This window comes from Mustelus asterias, chromosome 1 (assembly GCF_964213995.1).
Source record: "Mustelus asterias chromosome 1, sMusAst1.hap1.1, whole genome shotgun sequence".
In the NCBI taxonomy this organism is placed as follows: Eukaryota; Metazoa; Chordata; class Chondrichthyes; order Carcharhiniformes; family Triakidae; genus Mustelus; species Mustelus asterias.
The window spans coordinates 154,849,681-154,866,519 of NC_135801.1; the positions used below are offsets into that span (position 1 = coordinate 154,849,681).

General features: G+C 42.6%; 1 protein-coding gene across 47 annotated transcripts in view; it reads left to right on the forward strand.

The window, feature by feature from the left end:
• Nucleotides 1-2,177: 2,177 nt before the first annotated feature.
• celf4 (CUGBP, Elav-like family member 4) overlaps nt 2,178-16,839 on the forward strand; it is a 1,189,091-nt gene continuing 1,174,429 nt past the window's right edge. For 33 of the 47 annotated variants that reach the window (XM_078221047.1, XM_078221150.1, XM_078220968.1 and 30 more), the window contains exons 1-2: nt 2,259-2,442; nt 4,490-4,572. In XM_078221047.1, coding sequence (XP_078077173.1) covers nt 2,259-2,442; nt 4,490-4,572 — 267 coding nt within the window. Of the gene's footprint in view, nt 2,443-4,489; nt 4,573-16,839 lie in introns of all 47 variants that reach the window. The other 14 variants (XM_078220798.1, XM_078220789.1, XM_078220922.1 and 11 more) reach the window with 2 other exon arrangements.

Sequence of the window (16,839 nt, forward strand, 5' to 3'; positions counted from 1 at the left end):
GATAAAGTGTAAGAGACTGCGTTCCTTAGCAACCCGCGTGTATGTGCGAAATGGCAAAGTGTTTGCTAACAGCTTTTCATTCGAGTGAGTCTATTTCAGCACCTTGGATAGAGACACCATCAGTCCGAGATAGATTCACTCCACTTCAGAGACAGCTCTGGGAAGTCGATTCTTTTATTTTTTTTCCCTCCACCACACTGTTATTTAAAAAGAAAAACCTGTACCAAATTGCAAGTTAGAGGGCGGGTGGTTATAGTTACATCCAACGCACCGCCAAACGCACCATTAATGCTTTATAGTTGCTCTTAATCTAGATTTCAAATGTATAAGAACATATGTATGACAGACTTGGGGAAGGAACCAATGCAGGCAATCCGTGAAAAAGCAGAACAAGGAAAGGGTGCGTGTGTGTTTGGGGGGGAGGTGTCCCTCTGGAATAGAAAGGACTCGGGGTAAAGCTTCAAATATCCAATCCGTCTTTTTGTGGAGAGTAAAATATTGCATCCTTCCCCCTCCCCCCACCCCCCTCACAACTCACCCACCCACGGCAAATACACTGATTTTATCTTGAAGTAAATTTGGACTTGCATTGATTTGACCAACATTAGGTGTAGCCTTTTAAAAAAAACAATCATACCATACATCTGAAGCCAACGCACCTTCAGGTGCTTTCTGATCGTCGCTGTTTTTTTTAAAAAAAGAGCTTGTTTAGTTCGGAGGGGTTTTTGTTGCCATTTTCGGAAAGCTTCGCATCTCTTGGCTGGAGTCGGCAGAGCCTGCCTCTGGAATAGTATTTAACAATAGATGTACTTCAAACTGGAGTGCGTGTCTGCTTGTCTCACCACCCACCCCCCTCCACCTCCCCCCCCCCCCCCCCCCCATGCCCCTCCGCCCCAAACCTCCCTCCCTCGGTCTGCTGGAGCAGATAAAATCAGCAAGGTGCTCGGAAAGTTTTATTTTAAATCACCATTTGAATAGTTTTGGATTGATTTCTGAGCAGTGATCTGATCTCACTCGGACCTTGTCGGCTAAGATGTTGATCGCCCCAGTTTATTTATGTCTTGCAAATCTAAAAACATTCAGGGAAGCAGGTGGAAGTGCGTGACAAAATCTTCCCCAAAATACAAACAGAGAGAGCGGGGATCCGATGTGAAGGATGAAACCACCCATCTTCTCCCCACCCCCTTCCCCACCTCTCACCCGCTCCCCACTGAATATAACGGTAGTTAAAAGAATTGTGTTTGATTTAAACAGGGGGGTCGACATCGCTGGAGCTTTTCTGTGACAATGCGAGGCAGGAGTAAAGTCGGCTTAATCAAAACACCAGCTCGTTAGCCTCACACTTCCCTCTCTTTCTCGCAACCCACTCCCCCCCCCCCTCCAAAAAACACAGATACATCAACTCAATAATAAGAAATTGCCCAGTAATGTTAAAATCAAATGCCATCATCTTTCAGTTTTCATATTCAGCAACTGATTTGGACATCTCTCCCCCCCCCCATCCCCTTTCAAAAAAAATCCCAGTTCTACTCCCCCCCCACCACCCCCACCACCCCATTACCCTTCCAAAAATAAAATGCCAGCCCCCCAGCTCTCAAAGGCTGGGACCGTTTCTCTTTGTTCCCGTAATCACATGCTTTCGAAGAATGAGTTGGGGACCTCCGCACACAACATGAAAGTGAAGGAAAATATTGTGTATTGTGCAGTGCAAATAGCCCGAAATGGTCAGAATATCACATCTAATCCTTCCAACAACATTCACAATTGCATTTCCAATACATTTCACCAGCGATCCGGATGGAAAATAATAGTTTGGGGTGGAGGTGAGGGGGGTGGCGGGGGGGGGGGGAGGGGAGGGGAAGAGAAACCCAACCCGTGAAATCATTTGTTGTCAAAGCGCTTTTGTGTTCCCTTTTTATTTGGTAGTAAAGAGGGAAGGGATTTATTATTATAACCAGGGAGAGGGGGAAAAAATGGAACGTGCGCAAGCTGCCTTTTTATGGCTGGAAGCTACCACTGTCTGGGGTGGTGGTGGATATTGAGAGAGAGAGAGAGAGAGGGGAGAGGCTGCTTTTCTCCACCCCGGCTCTGCGCCGACCTTGAGCCCATCCAGTCTGTTTAAACGGCCGAGTCAATGTAAAGGAAAGTTGCCTGACGTCACGCAGTGTGGGAGAAAGATGGCCACGTTAACGAACGGCGTGCAGCAGCAAGCAGATAGCCTCAACAACAACATCCAGATCAGCACTGCCAACGGGCCTATGAACGGACTCAGCCACAGCCAGAACAGCACCATCCCCATGAAGGACCACGACGCCATCAAACTTTTCATCGGCCAGATCCCCCGCAACCTGGAGGAGAAGGACCTCAAGCCCCTCTTTGAAGAATTTGGCAAGATCTATGAGCTCACGGTGCTGAAGGATCGCTTCACCGGCATGCACAAGGGTCTGTACACATTCAGCACTCTCCCCCAGCGCTCGGAGCCACTTCAGGGAGACAGAGTGGGGGTGGCGGGGGGGTGGTTGGGGTGGGCTTTACTAAAGTCGGTACAATCCCAGTGTGGCTATTTTGTTTGTTCACAATTTAAACGTTTAGGTCAAGCCAGCCAGTGGTGTGGTGCTGAAGGATAGCGTTACTGGGAGAGAGCATGTAACACCAACTCGTTCCCTATAGTTTTGTGTGTGTGTAAAAAGAGCAGGAGCGATCTGGGATTTGAAAAGAAGCCAGGGAACTGATGGGTGCTGAAATCTAGCTTCTCCCACGCACACTTCGCACAGATTGAAACAACTTAGTATTTCAGAGCGGCCGGCGAACAGTGTAAGCTGTTTGCCTCCCTCCCTCCCTTACCCTCCCTCCCTTTTCTTTTTGTGTGTAGACATTTAGTTTTATTTTTCGCACCCCCCGCCTCCCCAGCACTTCTCTCTTTGAAAGAGAGAGAAAAAAATCTCCCGCGAGTTAATAGTGCTGAAAGACAGCGCTTCCGGCTCGAACGATTCACTCCTCTACCTTCTTTGTCAGAATAAGACAACTTTTTAAATACATTTTCTTTTTTGAATGATTTGGTGGACTTGGGTGGCGCGATTGAAACTATATATTGGGAGGGGGGGCGGGGTGATCACTGATGGTGCTAAACGCTAGCTTCACACACACACACACACACACAGGGATAATAACTTGCAGGATTTGTAGTGGTGATTTTTTTTTTGACAAAAAGGGAAGCGGAATGACCCTGCTACTGCTGCTGCTGTGTGATATGAAGGAAAGCACACAAGGGTGTGCAGGTGCACCGTCAGTCTGCGTGTTGGGGAGAGGGCAATGGGGGGTGGGTGGTAAAAGTAAGATATGAAAAGGGCCTTGGGTTATCTGTAATTTAAAATGCAATATTTATGAGCTCACCGGCCGCATACTCAGACGCGGATAAGACTGCTTGCTATTTTCAATAAGCGTGGATTGAAATTTCAGAGATACGAGTGATGTGATTGCAAGCACTAGTTCTTGAAAGCTGCAGATAATTATTCACTGATGGCATTAAGATTATCGCCTGTGGTCTCCATCTCTCCCCCCCCCCCCCTCCCCACCAACACCCCTCCCCGCCACCAACCCCCCTCCCCGCCGCCCCCTCAATTTCAGAATTAAAAGTGCAGTGTCCAATTTGTGTCCATGGCTGGTGGGAATATTCGGACTTTGAATTATTTCCATGGCATGCAGTCACACATGCATCATTTGCGCCTCTCCTGCAAATAAGCTAGGTCAGAACCTGAGTCCACCCCCCCCCCCCCCCCACCCTTCGCACAACCCCCTTTCCCCCACTCTACAGGGCTGGTATGAAGCTGCAGAGTTGTAAGTTCCTGGATGAGGGTGAGGGGGTGGTGGAGGGGGGGGGGGGGTGGTGGTGGTGGGTCGTGCGCTCTACATCAGCACTGACAACTCCTGCGGGTTAACTTCCACTGCCAGACCACATATGGCACTGTGCAGACAGCCCAGACTTCTCATAATACAAAGGTGATTGTCGCAGCCTCAATAGTTAATGTCAAAGGCTGCGTCCTCTGCTCGAGAGTTTTATCCAGTATCCCTTTTAAATGAAATAAAATATTGCTCTTGATCTGGACCGAAAGCACCAAGCATTTTTAAGTATCAACAAATATGAGTGCTATGTTGGGGCTATGTTTGGAGGTACACATATGTATTGGACTCTGTTATTTTAGAATAAATATTACATTCCACCGTGTTTTTTACACCCCCTGTTCAGGCACTAACAATGCAGAAGGACACACATTTGCAAAAGTTGATGCAACAATATATTCCAAGTAAAATCGAGTTAGTGACATAGGTCGATCACATACAAGTGATCTAGTCAGGCGCACATTACTGATCATGGCACCAGATTGCATATGTTGGGACAATAAGAAAGTAAAATCATTTGGGGGGAAAAAGGGGGGTGACGGCAAAATTGTAATCGCAGTGTCTTTGTATGTTTTAATTAAATGATTAGGTTGTGCCTTCCTAACGTACTGTGCCAGGGAATCTGCTCTGAAGGCCCAGAGTGCACTGCATGAACAGAAGACATTACCTGGGGTAAGTTCAAGAAATTCTTTCAAGTTTCCGTGCCTTGGTGATGGATCCGAGCCACTACCTCTCCCATGCAAAAAGAAAAAAAAAGTTGCCGCATCTCCTCAGGCGCTGCTTAGATTTTCAGTAATAATACTCTAAAATGAAAGTCGTCCATCGTATTATTGGCAGCGTGGTATGTTTTATTTATTGGTGTATTTGTTCCAAATTGCACAGAGTGTGTGTGTGTGAGAGTGGAATCAAAGATTCCAACATGGTGCGGCTTTGAGAGAGAGAGAAAGGGGCAAGAAGTGGTTTAATTTGGTGAATGGTCGTCGTGTCACGGACCAGTGACCTATTCGTTTGTGTCACAGGGAGTCTTTAAGTAGCCCTTTTAGCGTGTGGTTGAATACCGATGTCTATATAAAGGAGTACATGACAACTTTTAGCAGTCAGCATATCCAGGTACAGATGAGCAGCTTTAGACAATGAGCCACGTGGATGGTAGTGGACAAGTTCTTTTCTTGTAAAGAGCCCTGACTGTCTTGCCTTGATAGTCCTGGGTGCATTTTTTAACCAAAAAAAAACAGATCTCGCCAAGGGAAGACTGTAGTGTGATTATGGACATTTTAAGACTGGCTTTCAAAAGTCATTTATGCAATCAGCTGTGACATCCTCTCGCATCGATTAATTCTGCTGCTGGAAATACATATTTTATAACAAGCTGACAGATTCAAGCAGGCGTGTTACAAACCAGCGCGGTTTGGGGCTGGGAGGTAACGCGGGCCATGCAATATTTGCAAGAAAACTCTGGCGCCTGATCATTGTTTATCGTATTCACCCCCTCCCCCCCCCCCCCCTCCACCGCCCCTCCAAACAATAATTGGAGGGAAGACCAACCTTTAAAAAATTTCGAGAACCACCCGATACAACTTAATCGAACCCTTTAATTCTTCTTCTTCTCACGCCTTAATCAGTCTCTGCTCCCACCCACCCCCCACCCCCCCCCCCCCGTCCCTCCCGCGACTTCTGTCACTATACATATATGCTTTTACATATGCTTAAATATATGGGTCTGTGAATAAGTTGTGTCTGTACACATATATAGAAATATTGTGTTATATAGAAATGACACATATACATCTGTGTGGATGGAGGATGAGAAAGAATTATGTTTCATGCGGAAAGATGTATAAATGGCAAAAAGCAAAACTATATTAGAGTTATCCCCAGCAGACTAACAATGGGGAAAATAAATTGCGATTGAAGTTTTTAGATTAATGCCATCCGGATGCCACCTCTGATCCAATCTGTGTTTTCACTGCGTTTGTATTTATACACATATTTTTAATCAGTACTGAGTCTGAGATTTATACTTGGTAGCTGTAGTGAGATTCGTTATGTATTCAGCGTGTAACCACCTACTATCATGGGGTTGTGTGGCTTTTGTCAAGACTTATTATCATACAGAAGCCTTCAGCTTTCCCATGGCCTGTTTCATTTCCATTGTAGAGATGTATTTAAGTCAACAGCTGTCACTGCTATGAAGCAGCCCTCTAAGTTTTAAAAACGACCCCCCCCCCCCCACCACCACCACCATCCTTATTAATCCTCCTCATCGGATGTAATAGTCTGTCATTCTCAAATCTTCACAAACCTAATCACATTTGAAGCGGGGCGTGGGGGGAGGTGGGGGGAGGTTTGGCCACCGGGCACTTCACTGTTATATTGTTAGGCAATGTTATTAGTTTACACAGTAATTGGTGGCCATTAGACACAAATGATTAAGAGCCGAAAGACCAATCTTTGTGCACGCATGGTGTGCAAGATAAAGGCTGCACCATCCTTTTGTGCACTTTCAGCTGCCACCCACTTTTGATAGCTCCATGGCACCCGGCAGTATCATCCCTGACAACACACTATTTGTGTTCGCATGTTAAAGGTTAACGCCAGTGTGTGTGGAGTGACGAGGATGCTGTATCTGTATTACTAAAGGGCCTTTCGAAACGTCAATGACATCATCCTATCCGGCTCACCAACAAATAGGAAACAGCCTAAAGTAGCTCCACTGCAGAACAATTATTCAAACAAAACCCGGTTCCTGCTTTTCATCACTGTAATACCAGTCAAAGAAGGCCGCGTGACTTAAACCCATGTTCTTGGGTATTGTTACACTTGTAGTGACATAGGGGGAGAGAATGAGACAAGAGCCTTTTCTAACTTAATTTCCCTAAATCCATTTCCTCACTGTCCAGTAACGTTTGGCTGGTTGGTTGGTTTTGAAGTTATGAAATCAATTTTCAAGTTGGTAAGTACATTATGGGGGAAAGGGATGCTGCAACCTTAGACATCCACATCTGATATTGTTGGCATCCTGCATGCATGAGGCTGTGCAGAACAATAAAGGTTTCATTTCATTTGGGTTTGGTCTGTACATGACGCAGCTCTCAGACCTGCCGGAGACAGTCTGCAAAAAGACTAATTTCTAACTTTTTAGCAGCCTATTGGACTAATCTGGGAGCTATGGCAATACGGATGTAGGGAAGAAACATGATTCCTGGAATGATTTCTTACATAGAGTGTTTGTCAAATCTTTTAAACATCTTTACAACGTTTGAACGATGCTTATCAGCAATGTTTCAGATTGTATTTGTAGCATTAGAAATCTCATTGCATGCCGTGCACTAGATTGCAGACAATATGATTTTATTGTGTAAAGTGAATGCACACGAGTGTCTATGTGAAAGTGAGAAAGACAGGGCAATAAGACACTGATTACATGAATTGGGTCAGTTTGGTCTTTGTTGACCTGCTAGAAACTCAGGGGCATTGTGAAGAATTGCAGACATTAAAAAAAATGGAAAAGCCAGTAAGAACGTCTAATGGGAGGTGCAAGATGTATGCAAAAAATGTGTGCCGGGATGATTACACGTGTTGTTCCATCTGAGTCAGAGCGAGCGAGCGAGCGAGCACTTACACTTCCTCATTATTGTCTATTGAATGGCTGAAACTGAAAGTAATGAGATGGAGCTTAATAAGGAAATGCTTCCTTTCAGAGGATGAGAGTTGTGTGCCTGCTGTATCTGCCATGTCTCATTAACAGGCTGCTGCGGAGCACATGGTGTCGCACAATAATGAGAGTTTTGAGGGTGGGGGTTGGAAGTGAGCATGCTGCACTCCAGAGATATCTCTTTTGTGTTGCCAAGCATTTAAGTTCATTCCCGAGCAGACACCCGGCACAGATTTTGTAAGAAAAGGAAATACAAAAAGATGGATATTAGAAGACTAGGCAACGCAGAAATAAAACGCGTATCATATTTGTTCTGCGTTCGATGTCTTCAAGTTCTCATCCCAGTGATGCCTGACAGTTCAATGTTATTATCCAGCAATACATTAAGTTTTCTAATTCCTGACTAGACGACTGGATGGTGTGTTTTTGCACTGGATGAAGTGCTTAGCCTGGGCAGAAGAAATTAACATGTACCACTCTGCTTTCCATCAATAAGCTACACGTCAGTTCATCTAACAGTATATTGTACTTCTGAGAAGACAACAATATAGAGCAAAGTGCTCAGAAGGAGAATTAGCTAATACAAAATTTTGTTTTGCTATGAAATTATTTTGTTGGAGATCAAATACTGAATGGTCCAACTAATTCCGGAGGGTGCCATACCATTTTACATTAATGTGAGATTACTGTTAGTATTGGAATATTGTGATACCAAGACATTTTTGGATCAAGGTAGAGCCTTGGGTCTATCTCTTGATTTGGTTTGCCTGGAAAGTTTTTGATCCCACAAGATTAGTTTTCTCAGGTTAAATCTTTTTTGCAGATTTGGAAAAGGCAAGGACCAGCTTAACATTATGACAGTATTACTGATGTGAAAGTTTCTAGTGTCAAATGAGTGTCGAATGAAAATTAATCCTAAATATAAAGAAATATGATGTGGACTGCGAATGTGTATGATCAGAATATTCATACAGAAATATATAAATTAACACATAGATCATATTTCCCCTGGCTGTGGAATCTATAATCTGGGGGCACACTTTCAAGCCATTTAGGGTTGAGATGAGGAGGGATTTCTTCACTCAGAGCATGGCAAATGTTTGGAATTTTCTGCCCCACAGGGCTGTGAAGGCTCAGTCATTCAAGACTGAAATCGAAAGATTTCTACGTATTAAAATCATCAAACAAGATGGGGATAGTGCAGGAAAATTGTATTGAGGTAGAAGATCAGTCTTGATCTCATTGAATGGCGGAGTGGACTTGAAGGGCTGAATGGCTCATTCTTGCTCGTATTTCCTATGTTCTTATGTTCATGCTATTTTTGTAATTTGAAGTATTGAATAATTTACTAAGTTGCAAGTAAGTTATGATAAACGTCAATATCAATGTAATAGACAGTATCAACAACAATTTTCATACTGACCTGATGAGTTATGGTATTGGGCTTTAGCATATCATAATATATCTTGATTACTATTTGTCCTGACACCGATTATAACCATCTATTAATTCTGTCTGAGACAAGTGTATAAGAATAAAAAAAGGAAGAATCTAATGATGGATGGAAGAAAAGTTAGACAGCGAGCAGCAAAATGAAGAAAAACACAGATATGACAAATGAAAGGAGTAGTGAAACAATGTAAATATGTGGAAGGAGAATAATTTAACTGCATAAGTACAGTTGATCCACATAGTGTCTGATGAAAGGACGCAAGGTATTTAGATAGTTATCACTATGAAATAATGAACGAAAAAGAAGCTGGTATCATTCTGTCAATTTAACAAATGAAGCATGTTATCTCATTTTTATGCCAGAGTAATAAGGGAGGCTGTTTTTTTCATCTGCGTATGACGTCCAAAGATTTTACCCTCAGCACTTTTCTGAACACAAAGACAAAAATATTTTAATCTTTCACACTGAGTCTTTTGTGAAACAATTGTATTTTATAGTCTAATACAAAAACATACCATAGAAGACCTAAGTTTTACTATAATAAACAAGAGTTCTGGATATTTTGCTTTGTGACTGAAAGAAAGTTGTAGAAATCTGCATTAAAAATGTTTTGAGTTTGTTATAAAACAACAAAGCTGAGATGAAAATTTTCAGGACATTCATTTTTTTTTCTTTCTAGTTCTCTCTTTCCCTTTCATTTCCATATGTGGTATCACCCTAAATTCTCAAGATATTTGCTGAGTCATCCATAAACTAATCCCTTCACACGATCTATTTAACAAACTCCATGTTATATAATAATCCCATTCATGTAGTATACCTGATAACTGCTCAATGTTCTTTGTCAAATACCCCACAAGCATAGGCTTAATAACCCTCTGTGCTTTCTGTGTAAATTTGAAGCCCCACAGTCTAAAAGGTATCCTCCATGATATCTGCTTGATAACCTTTTTGTGTGATATGCTGACTGCCCCTCTACATGATCTACTTAATGTGTCAAATAGCACTTCCATGTAATCAGCTTGTTAACATTCTTTGTGGTTTGTCTGATAACTCCTTCATGTGTTCGGCCCTAACAACCTTTCGACATGATCTACTTGTTAAGCTTCCATGCGATTCGTCAAATAGCATTTCCATGTTATGTACCTGATATGTCAGGTAACTCCTTCACATGATGTGCAGGATAGTACTTCCATAATCTATTTGAATATCCCCGATGTGATCTGTGTGAGTCACCTAGTGATGGAACAGCTTGATAGCTTTCATAAAACCTACTCAATAACTCATCTTTGCAACAGCCATAATAAGCCTACTATAATCTGTAAAGGATAGAATCTTTTCCGTAGAAGCTCTTTTCCCCAGTACCTATGTGCCTCACAATGTAACACGTCTCATAAACATTAATAGAATGTAATATGGGAAATAAATAAGTAAACGCACAGCTCATAACAAACTTATCTCCCCTGGATCTTAGCAATTGGATGTTGCATCAGTGCAATGTGTGTGGCAATGTAAAAACAATAATATGTATCTCTCCGAATAATTTATCTTAGTCCTTCATTGTAATATTCATAAGCATTCCATCCTTTTATAAAATTACTGCTAATTGAGTTAGCATGGCTCAATATTAATGAGCTGAATTGTAACTAGTCACAAGAATTTGTCTCCTTCTACCTGCAGTAGCCTGTGTTAACAACCCCGGTGGTCCTACCACTGGGCTAACATTATACCCAGAAGGGATAACAGAGACTTGGAGTTTGTCATGATGATGCAGCATAGTAATGGGATTGGGTGACATAAATTGTGAGCAGAAAGCTCAAACATCTTATACAGCGATCCAGACTTCAAAATCATTGCAATCTCAAAATAAAGTTCCAGTACCCACATTATGCTAGTGATTGCTGAATCTTATGCAGTTTGTTCACTTAGCTTGAGGAGTTTGGGTCAGGCTTGAGAGTCGCGGATCTGGGTGGAGGTAGTATTGAAGCTTAGGATAAAGATGACTACCAAGTTTAGACGTGACACATGCAAGTAACGGGGCAGGTTTTTGGGAAGATGGATTAGAATAACTATGTTTCTGCCACCATTTTTTGATCAAGGCCCTACCAGGGAGCCGGCTCTGTACTCAGCATTGAGGATGCCAGAGCCTTTGGAAACAGCATTTGGGTGGGCTGGGCCTTCCCAGCATCCAATTATGGGATGGGTGGGGGGAAGTATATCGGAGCCATGAAATTTTCAGGAAGGGAATCCATCAATTTGTTTTCGGGGACTGTGCTTTCCATTACTGCGGGAATGTTTTCTTTGAGGCTTGTCTGTCTCTTGCATTTTAGTGTGTGGTTCTGCAACAGCTGACAGGAAGAGGGATATTTTGAAACATTATGGCATTGCTTCAATGTGATAATAAGGTCACTCAAAAGAAAGAAAGGGTTTTCCTTAAATAGTAATGCTCCATTGTCTAGATACCTAACACTCCTTTATATACTATATGCAAATAAACCCCTGGAGTACAGAATGTGCTTTGCAGCTTTCAAAATATTTTTAGCCACATGCATGTGTAGAAAATGCTGAGTAAATTTTTAATGAGGAGCAGTACCAAGTAACATTTAAAGAGCTGTCTGGAGTTTCCCAGCAGGACTGCTTTTTCCACAGCGCTCTCTGCATAAACATTTATTTTTTTTAAACAAAACAGGTTTCTTCACGAGATGTCACTGTAGTCTTCAAAGAGTTAAATTGTGCAGCTGTGCTGTAGATAAAGCCAAGATGAGGGAAAGAAAGAAATTACTGAAAAGGAGAAAATGATAGATTACAGATGGATACAAATAATACAACCAGCTTCATGTAAACACACAATAGCAGGTGCAGTGAATATGAACTGCTGTGTCAGAGAAACCAATTGTGACTTGTCAGTAATGACATACTCCATCTTCTGTGAATGAAGGTAATACCACCTGTTGGATAAGGTTGCTAGAACAGCCCAGTATGTCTAAGCAAGAAAGCGCAGGACTACCTAACTCAAGGGGTGAGCTATCTGGAATCTGGGCCTTGACCAGCTATTCTTTCCTGCCTGTACCATTATTACAGCCGGAGCCATGGGTGGAGCACTAACTGCTGGATGAGCACAGGAATCACCATCCCCCCATTTGCAGAAAATACTTCCTCCTTTTACTTATGATAAACAGCTTAAACCACTGACAATGACCATTTGGGCCATAGACCCAGTGACTCTGCTGCCAAGTTAATTTGATTTTTGATTTGATTTATTATTGTCACATGTATTAGCATATAGTGAAAAGTATTGTTACTTGCGCGCTATACAGACAGAGCATACCATGCATAGAGAAGGAAATGAGAGAGTGCAGAATGTAGTGTTACAGTCATTGTTAGGGTGTAGAGAAAAATCAACTTAGTGGAAGAAAGGTCCATTCAAATGTAATTATGAAATGTAATTGTAAGCCTCAGATTGTTTGTGCTATCTCCCCACCCCAAAAAGTTAAGATAGACCAGTTTGAGTGTCCAATTTAAAGAGAAGGCGAGGGGAAAGATTGTTGTTTATTTTTTTATTTTTGGAGCCAGTCAGAAAACAAGACCACCCTGGAGGGGAAGAATTAGCGTCTAATTAGTGTCCTCGGTGCATTTCAGCTCTGATCTGGGAATGGAAGTGATTGGGAAATCTCATTGCATTGGTGAAGGGTAGCTGTTTGAACAAAGGTTTAAAAAGAAAACATCACTTTTCCTGATGAGAGACATGGACTATAATTAATGACTAAAGTAGCAAAACCTTTGACCTAAAGTCTCTGGATAAAGGGCAGACCAAGATGAATGAGTCTTCTAGTGTAACTCAGCAGAGCTTTGTGCTTCCGTACTTCCTAATGTGGAACCTTGGTGGTTTTTCAGTGCAGGAGGAGTTTTTTTATAAAGAGAAAAAGGTGCTCCTATTATGCAAACTATAAAATTCTTGAATTGATCGTTTTAAATGGATGTTGTTATTAACAGGGTACCGGCAAAGGAACAGCATTTCGTAACATCACAATAATAGCATAAACTCCTAAAAATGTTCTTTGATTTGGCATTACCTTGAACACAACATGAACTTTTTAAAACTAGAACACACAGCCCTGATTGTAATGGGTCCATTCTGTGTGGTACTTCTTCGTTTCCCTAACATTGTCTCCTCTGCAAAGCCAGTCTACACAGGAAACGCTATTAATATAAACAATTGTTTGTTCTTGTGTCTTCACATAGATCTTTAATACTTTACACTCCTGTTGCAGTGGTTTCTGATCTGTAAAAATAAATTCTTTCACAGCTCTCGGCTGTAATAGAGGAATGACAGAAGGCAGAGAGGGAGGGGGAGCCTGTGTGTTCCAGCTCAGGGGAGGGGAAAAAGAACTGAAGAATGACTCGTATCAGCCCATTACTGAACAGCCCTCATCTCCTGAAAATAAAGCTCACAGCCAGCACCATCAAACTCCCTTCCAAAGTGCAAGTGGAACCACGTGTAGGAGGAAATGATCCTGCATTTTCTTGCAAATTCCTCTTGATTTTAAGCATTGATCATAACTGTCAATGAAACCGCTTTAATATAGACGGGCCTCCAATCTCTGGATTAGGGAGCGAAGAATTTTTTATAAATGAAATAGGCATCTGATGCATGAACGTGGACTAATTGCTCTAACTTATAACTATTACGGATGTAAATTTATTTGAAATTTGCTGAAACTTAAAAAAGGTTATTAAAAAAATTATAAGGGAGGATTTGAAAATAAAGATTACGTTTTGGCATCGACAATTTTTACAAGGGGTGTTTTTTTTCCCCCTCAGTCGTTTGTCAAACATTTTTGCCTGAGCTGCATTCGAAAGATAGGCTGGGAGAAAAGGGGGCTGCACAGGGAGAAGGGGCCACGACCTGGAAAAGGAGAACAATAACACTCATTAAAAGGTGAACATCTAAAAGGAGGATTTCTGAAAATGCAGAGACATGAAAAAAGGAAATCAGTTTAATGTGTGAATGAGACTCCTCATAACAGCCAGATTAGAACATGAAGTTTGACTTACAGTTTGATTGTACTATATATCATTTGAATATTATAATTGTTTTGGCATACAAAACACAATGAAGAATATATTCTTTGTTAACATCTTTTTATTAAAATCAGTGTTTCATAAAACAACAGTTATTCTATTATAAGTTTAGCAATTACAGTTTTGATATGAATTACATGAACTCACACTTGGATAATTGTTTTTAAGTGAATGCTTTGAATTCAGCAGTTGCTTTTTGATCCTTCGTATCTCTCCAGCAGTCTTTTCACATGGCGCACCAAAGTCCAGAGCAACACATTTGTGTTCTCCATCATATGGAAACCACAGCCAAAGGAAGCAATTCCTCATTCCGCTCCTGTATTTTCCATTTGAAGCCTCATGGTAATGCTCCAAAACTGCTTCTGAATTAGGTTCTTAAAGCTCCCAATGTAACAGCAACAATCAAAAATTCATGCTTAGGGTATGTCGTTTGCCGTCTGCTATTGAGAAATGCACTCCATCATCTGCATAAAATACAGGCTGATGAAAACAATTACAATATGGATACAATATTTGAAAACAGCTTTGGGCTTATGAGTATAGTTTTTACGGTTCTTGAACACAGGACACAATCAAAATAATGATTCTATGCAAATCAAATTTGTAGGTCATGGGGGCTATTTTCCGACCTTGCCGTGCCTGGTGCGGATCACGCCAACTCCGGAATACAGTGAGCTGGCCTAAAAATCGGTTCTGCACCCGGCACCAAACGATTTGCAATCGTCCCGGCCCCTTTCTACTGGTGCAAACCAGATCGCGCCCAGAAAGGGCACAAGGCTGATTAGCATGAGATTGATTGGATGTCAGTCTCATTAGCGAGTTCAGCACGTGATCGTCCCCCCTCCCGGAATCTTCCCACCTCTTCGCCAGGATGTCAAACGGGCGCAAGTCACCACTGGTCTTCACTCTCAGAGACCAGGTATGATGATCACCTCAGGTGACTTGCAGGCCATTGAAGCCCCAGTTGGCAGTCGAGCACTGTTGGGCAGTGCCAGTGTGCAAGGGCCAGTGCCAAGGAGCCCGATAATGGGTAGGGGCTGGAGTAGGGGCTATGTTGGGGAGTGGGGGTGGGGTTTTGCAGGGTGTGCACGATGGGGGTGGGGGGGGGGTTCATGAAGTGAGTCATGATGGGTGGGCATGCCAGGGGCCCTAATGGGGGACCCACCTGGAGGGCCCCAATAGCGGTGATCCATGCCGGGCGTGGTGGGAAACATGTCACCGATGAGAGGGAGTGGGCCCGATGTCCATGAGGGAAGGGAGGGGGTCTCCCAGTGCCCTGTGAGATCGGGATGCCCTTGCGAAACGGCGTGCCTGACATACCTGCACGGATCACTCTGGTTTTCTCGCCGTTGTGACACTTGGGGAAAATTCTGCCCCATGTGTGGGGTTAAATTTCTTCTGCTGTTTTTCCAACAACTGCACAATAGTTTCCAGCAATGATTAGTGATAGCAAAAGAACTGGGAAGTTGGCTTATCCTTCCCTCCCTTTCAGAGGGCTGCTGAGGCCAGATCCTGCGTCCTTTCTGCCACTCAGTTGACATCTGCTAACTGAGCACAGATTTTCTATCAAACTTGATATCTTGCTGGCATGTGCAGTTGAGTATCAGTGCATTCATTTATCGAGCCTGATGGGGAGCTCTAAGAACTTACTATCTGATCATTTTAAACTGAGCAGTATTGAAACAAGTGACAGCTTTCTTAAAGAGCTTTGCTGTCCTGAAGATTGAAGGAAAGCTACTGTACTTTACAGTTAGGCTTCAATGTTGATTGCAACAGCAATTTTCTAATGAGAAGGCATTTTTAGTACAGTAGCTTTGATGGAAAATACACCTTACAACACTATTGTTGACTGTGCTTAGACATTAGACTATGTGTAATTGTTTTGCTATGAGCATCCTTCCTGTGTGTTCTGGGTTTTGCATCTGTCCATTGTTGGGGTTGCAAAGAAACATAATTTAATATTCATTCATATCAAAGTATACAGCAGTGCCTATATCCATATGCAAATATTATATTATGAGTCCTGGTATACATTCGTGTCTTCGACCTAATCTATTGACCTGAACCGAGAAGACTGAGGGATGTCACACGTAAGTCATGAGGACAGTCAAACTTTTGTTTCCCTACAGTTATTTTTCCTATATTTGTTTATTTTCCAAGTTTCTCTGGTGGCCCAGTTGCTAAGTGTTATGTGCATTAAGCTGCATAAATTGCAGGTTCAATCCTTTCAATGCTGAATTAATGATCTCAAATAGTTCAATAGTGAAGGTGTTGCATGCAGCCTCTGGTTCCCAGGATTAGGCAGTAATCAATTCCCACTCCAAAATGTTAAATTTGTATTTTAAAAAAATAGTCATATCCATAGCCCTTCTGCAGGCCTCCGCTAGATGTGATTACACTCTTCCTGCTGCCCTCACTCTCATCCCAGACCCCCAGCATTGCTGCTGGCAAGGCAAATGGCCTTCAATTTATGGGTTGCCACATGTAAGTGAAATGGGACCAGAAGGCTTATTTTGAGCTGGGCCCCCACCTCATTCTACCTGGTTTTGGGCCTGCAAATGAGGACAGGTGAACAAGGGAACAACCGGGGCGGCACGGTGGCACAATGGTTAGCACTGCTGCCTCACAGCACCAAGGACCTGGGTTCCATTCCAAGCTTGGGTCACTGTCTGGGCAGAATCTGCACATTCTCCCCGTGTCTGCCTGGGTTTCCGCCGGGTGCTCCGGTTTCCTCCAACAGTCTGTAAGA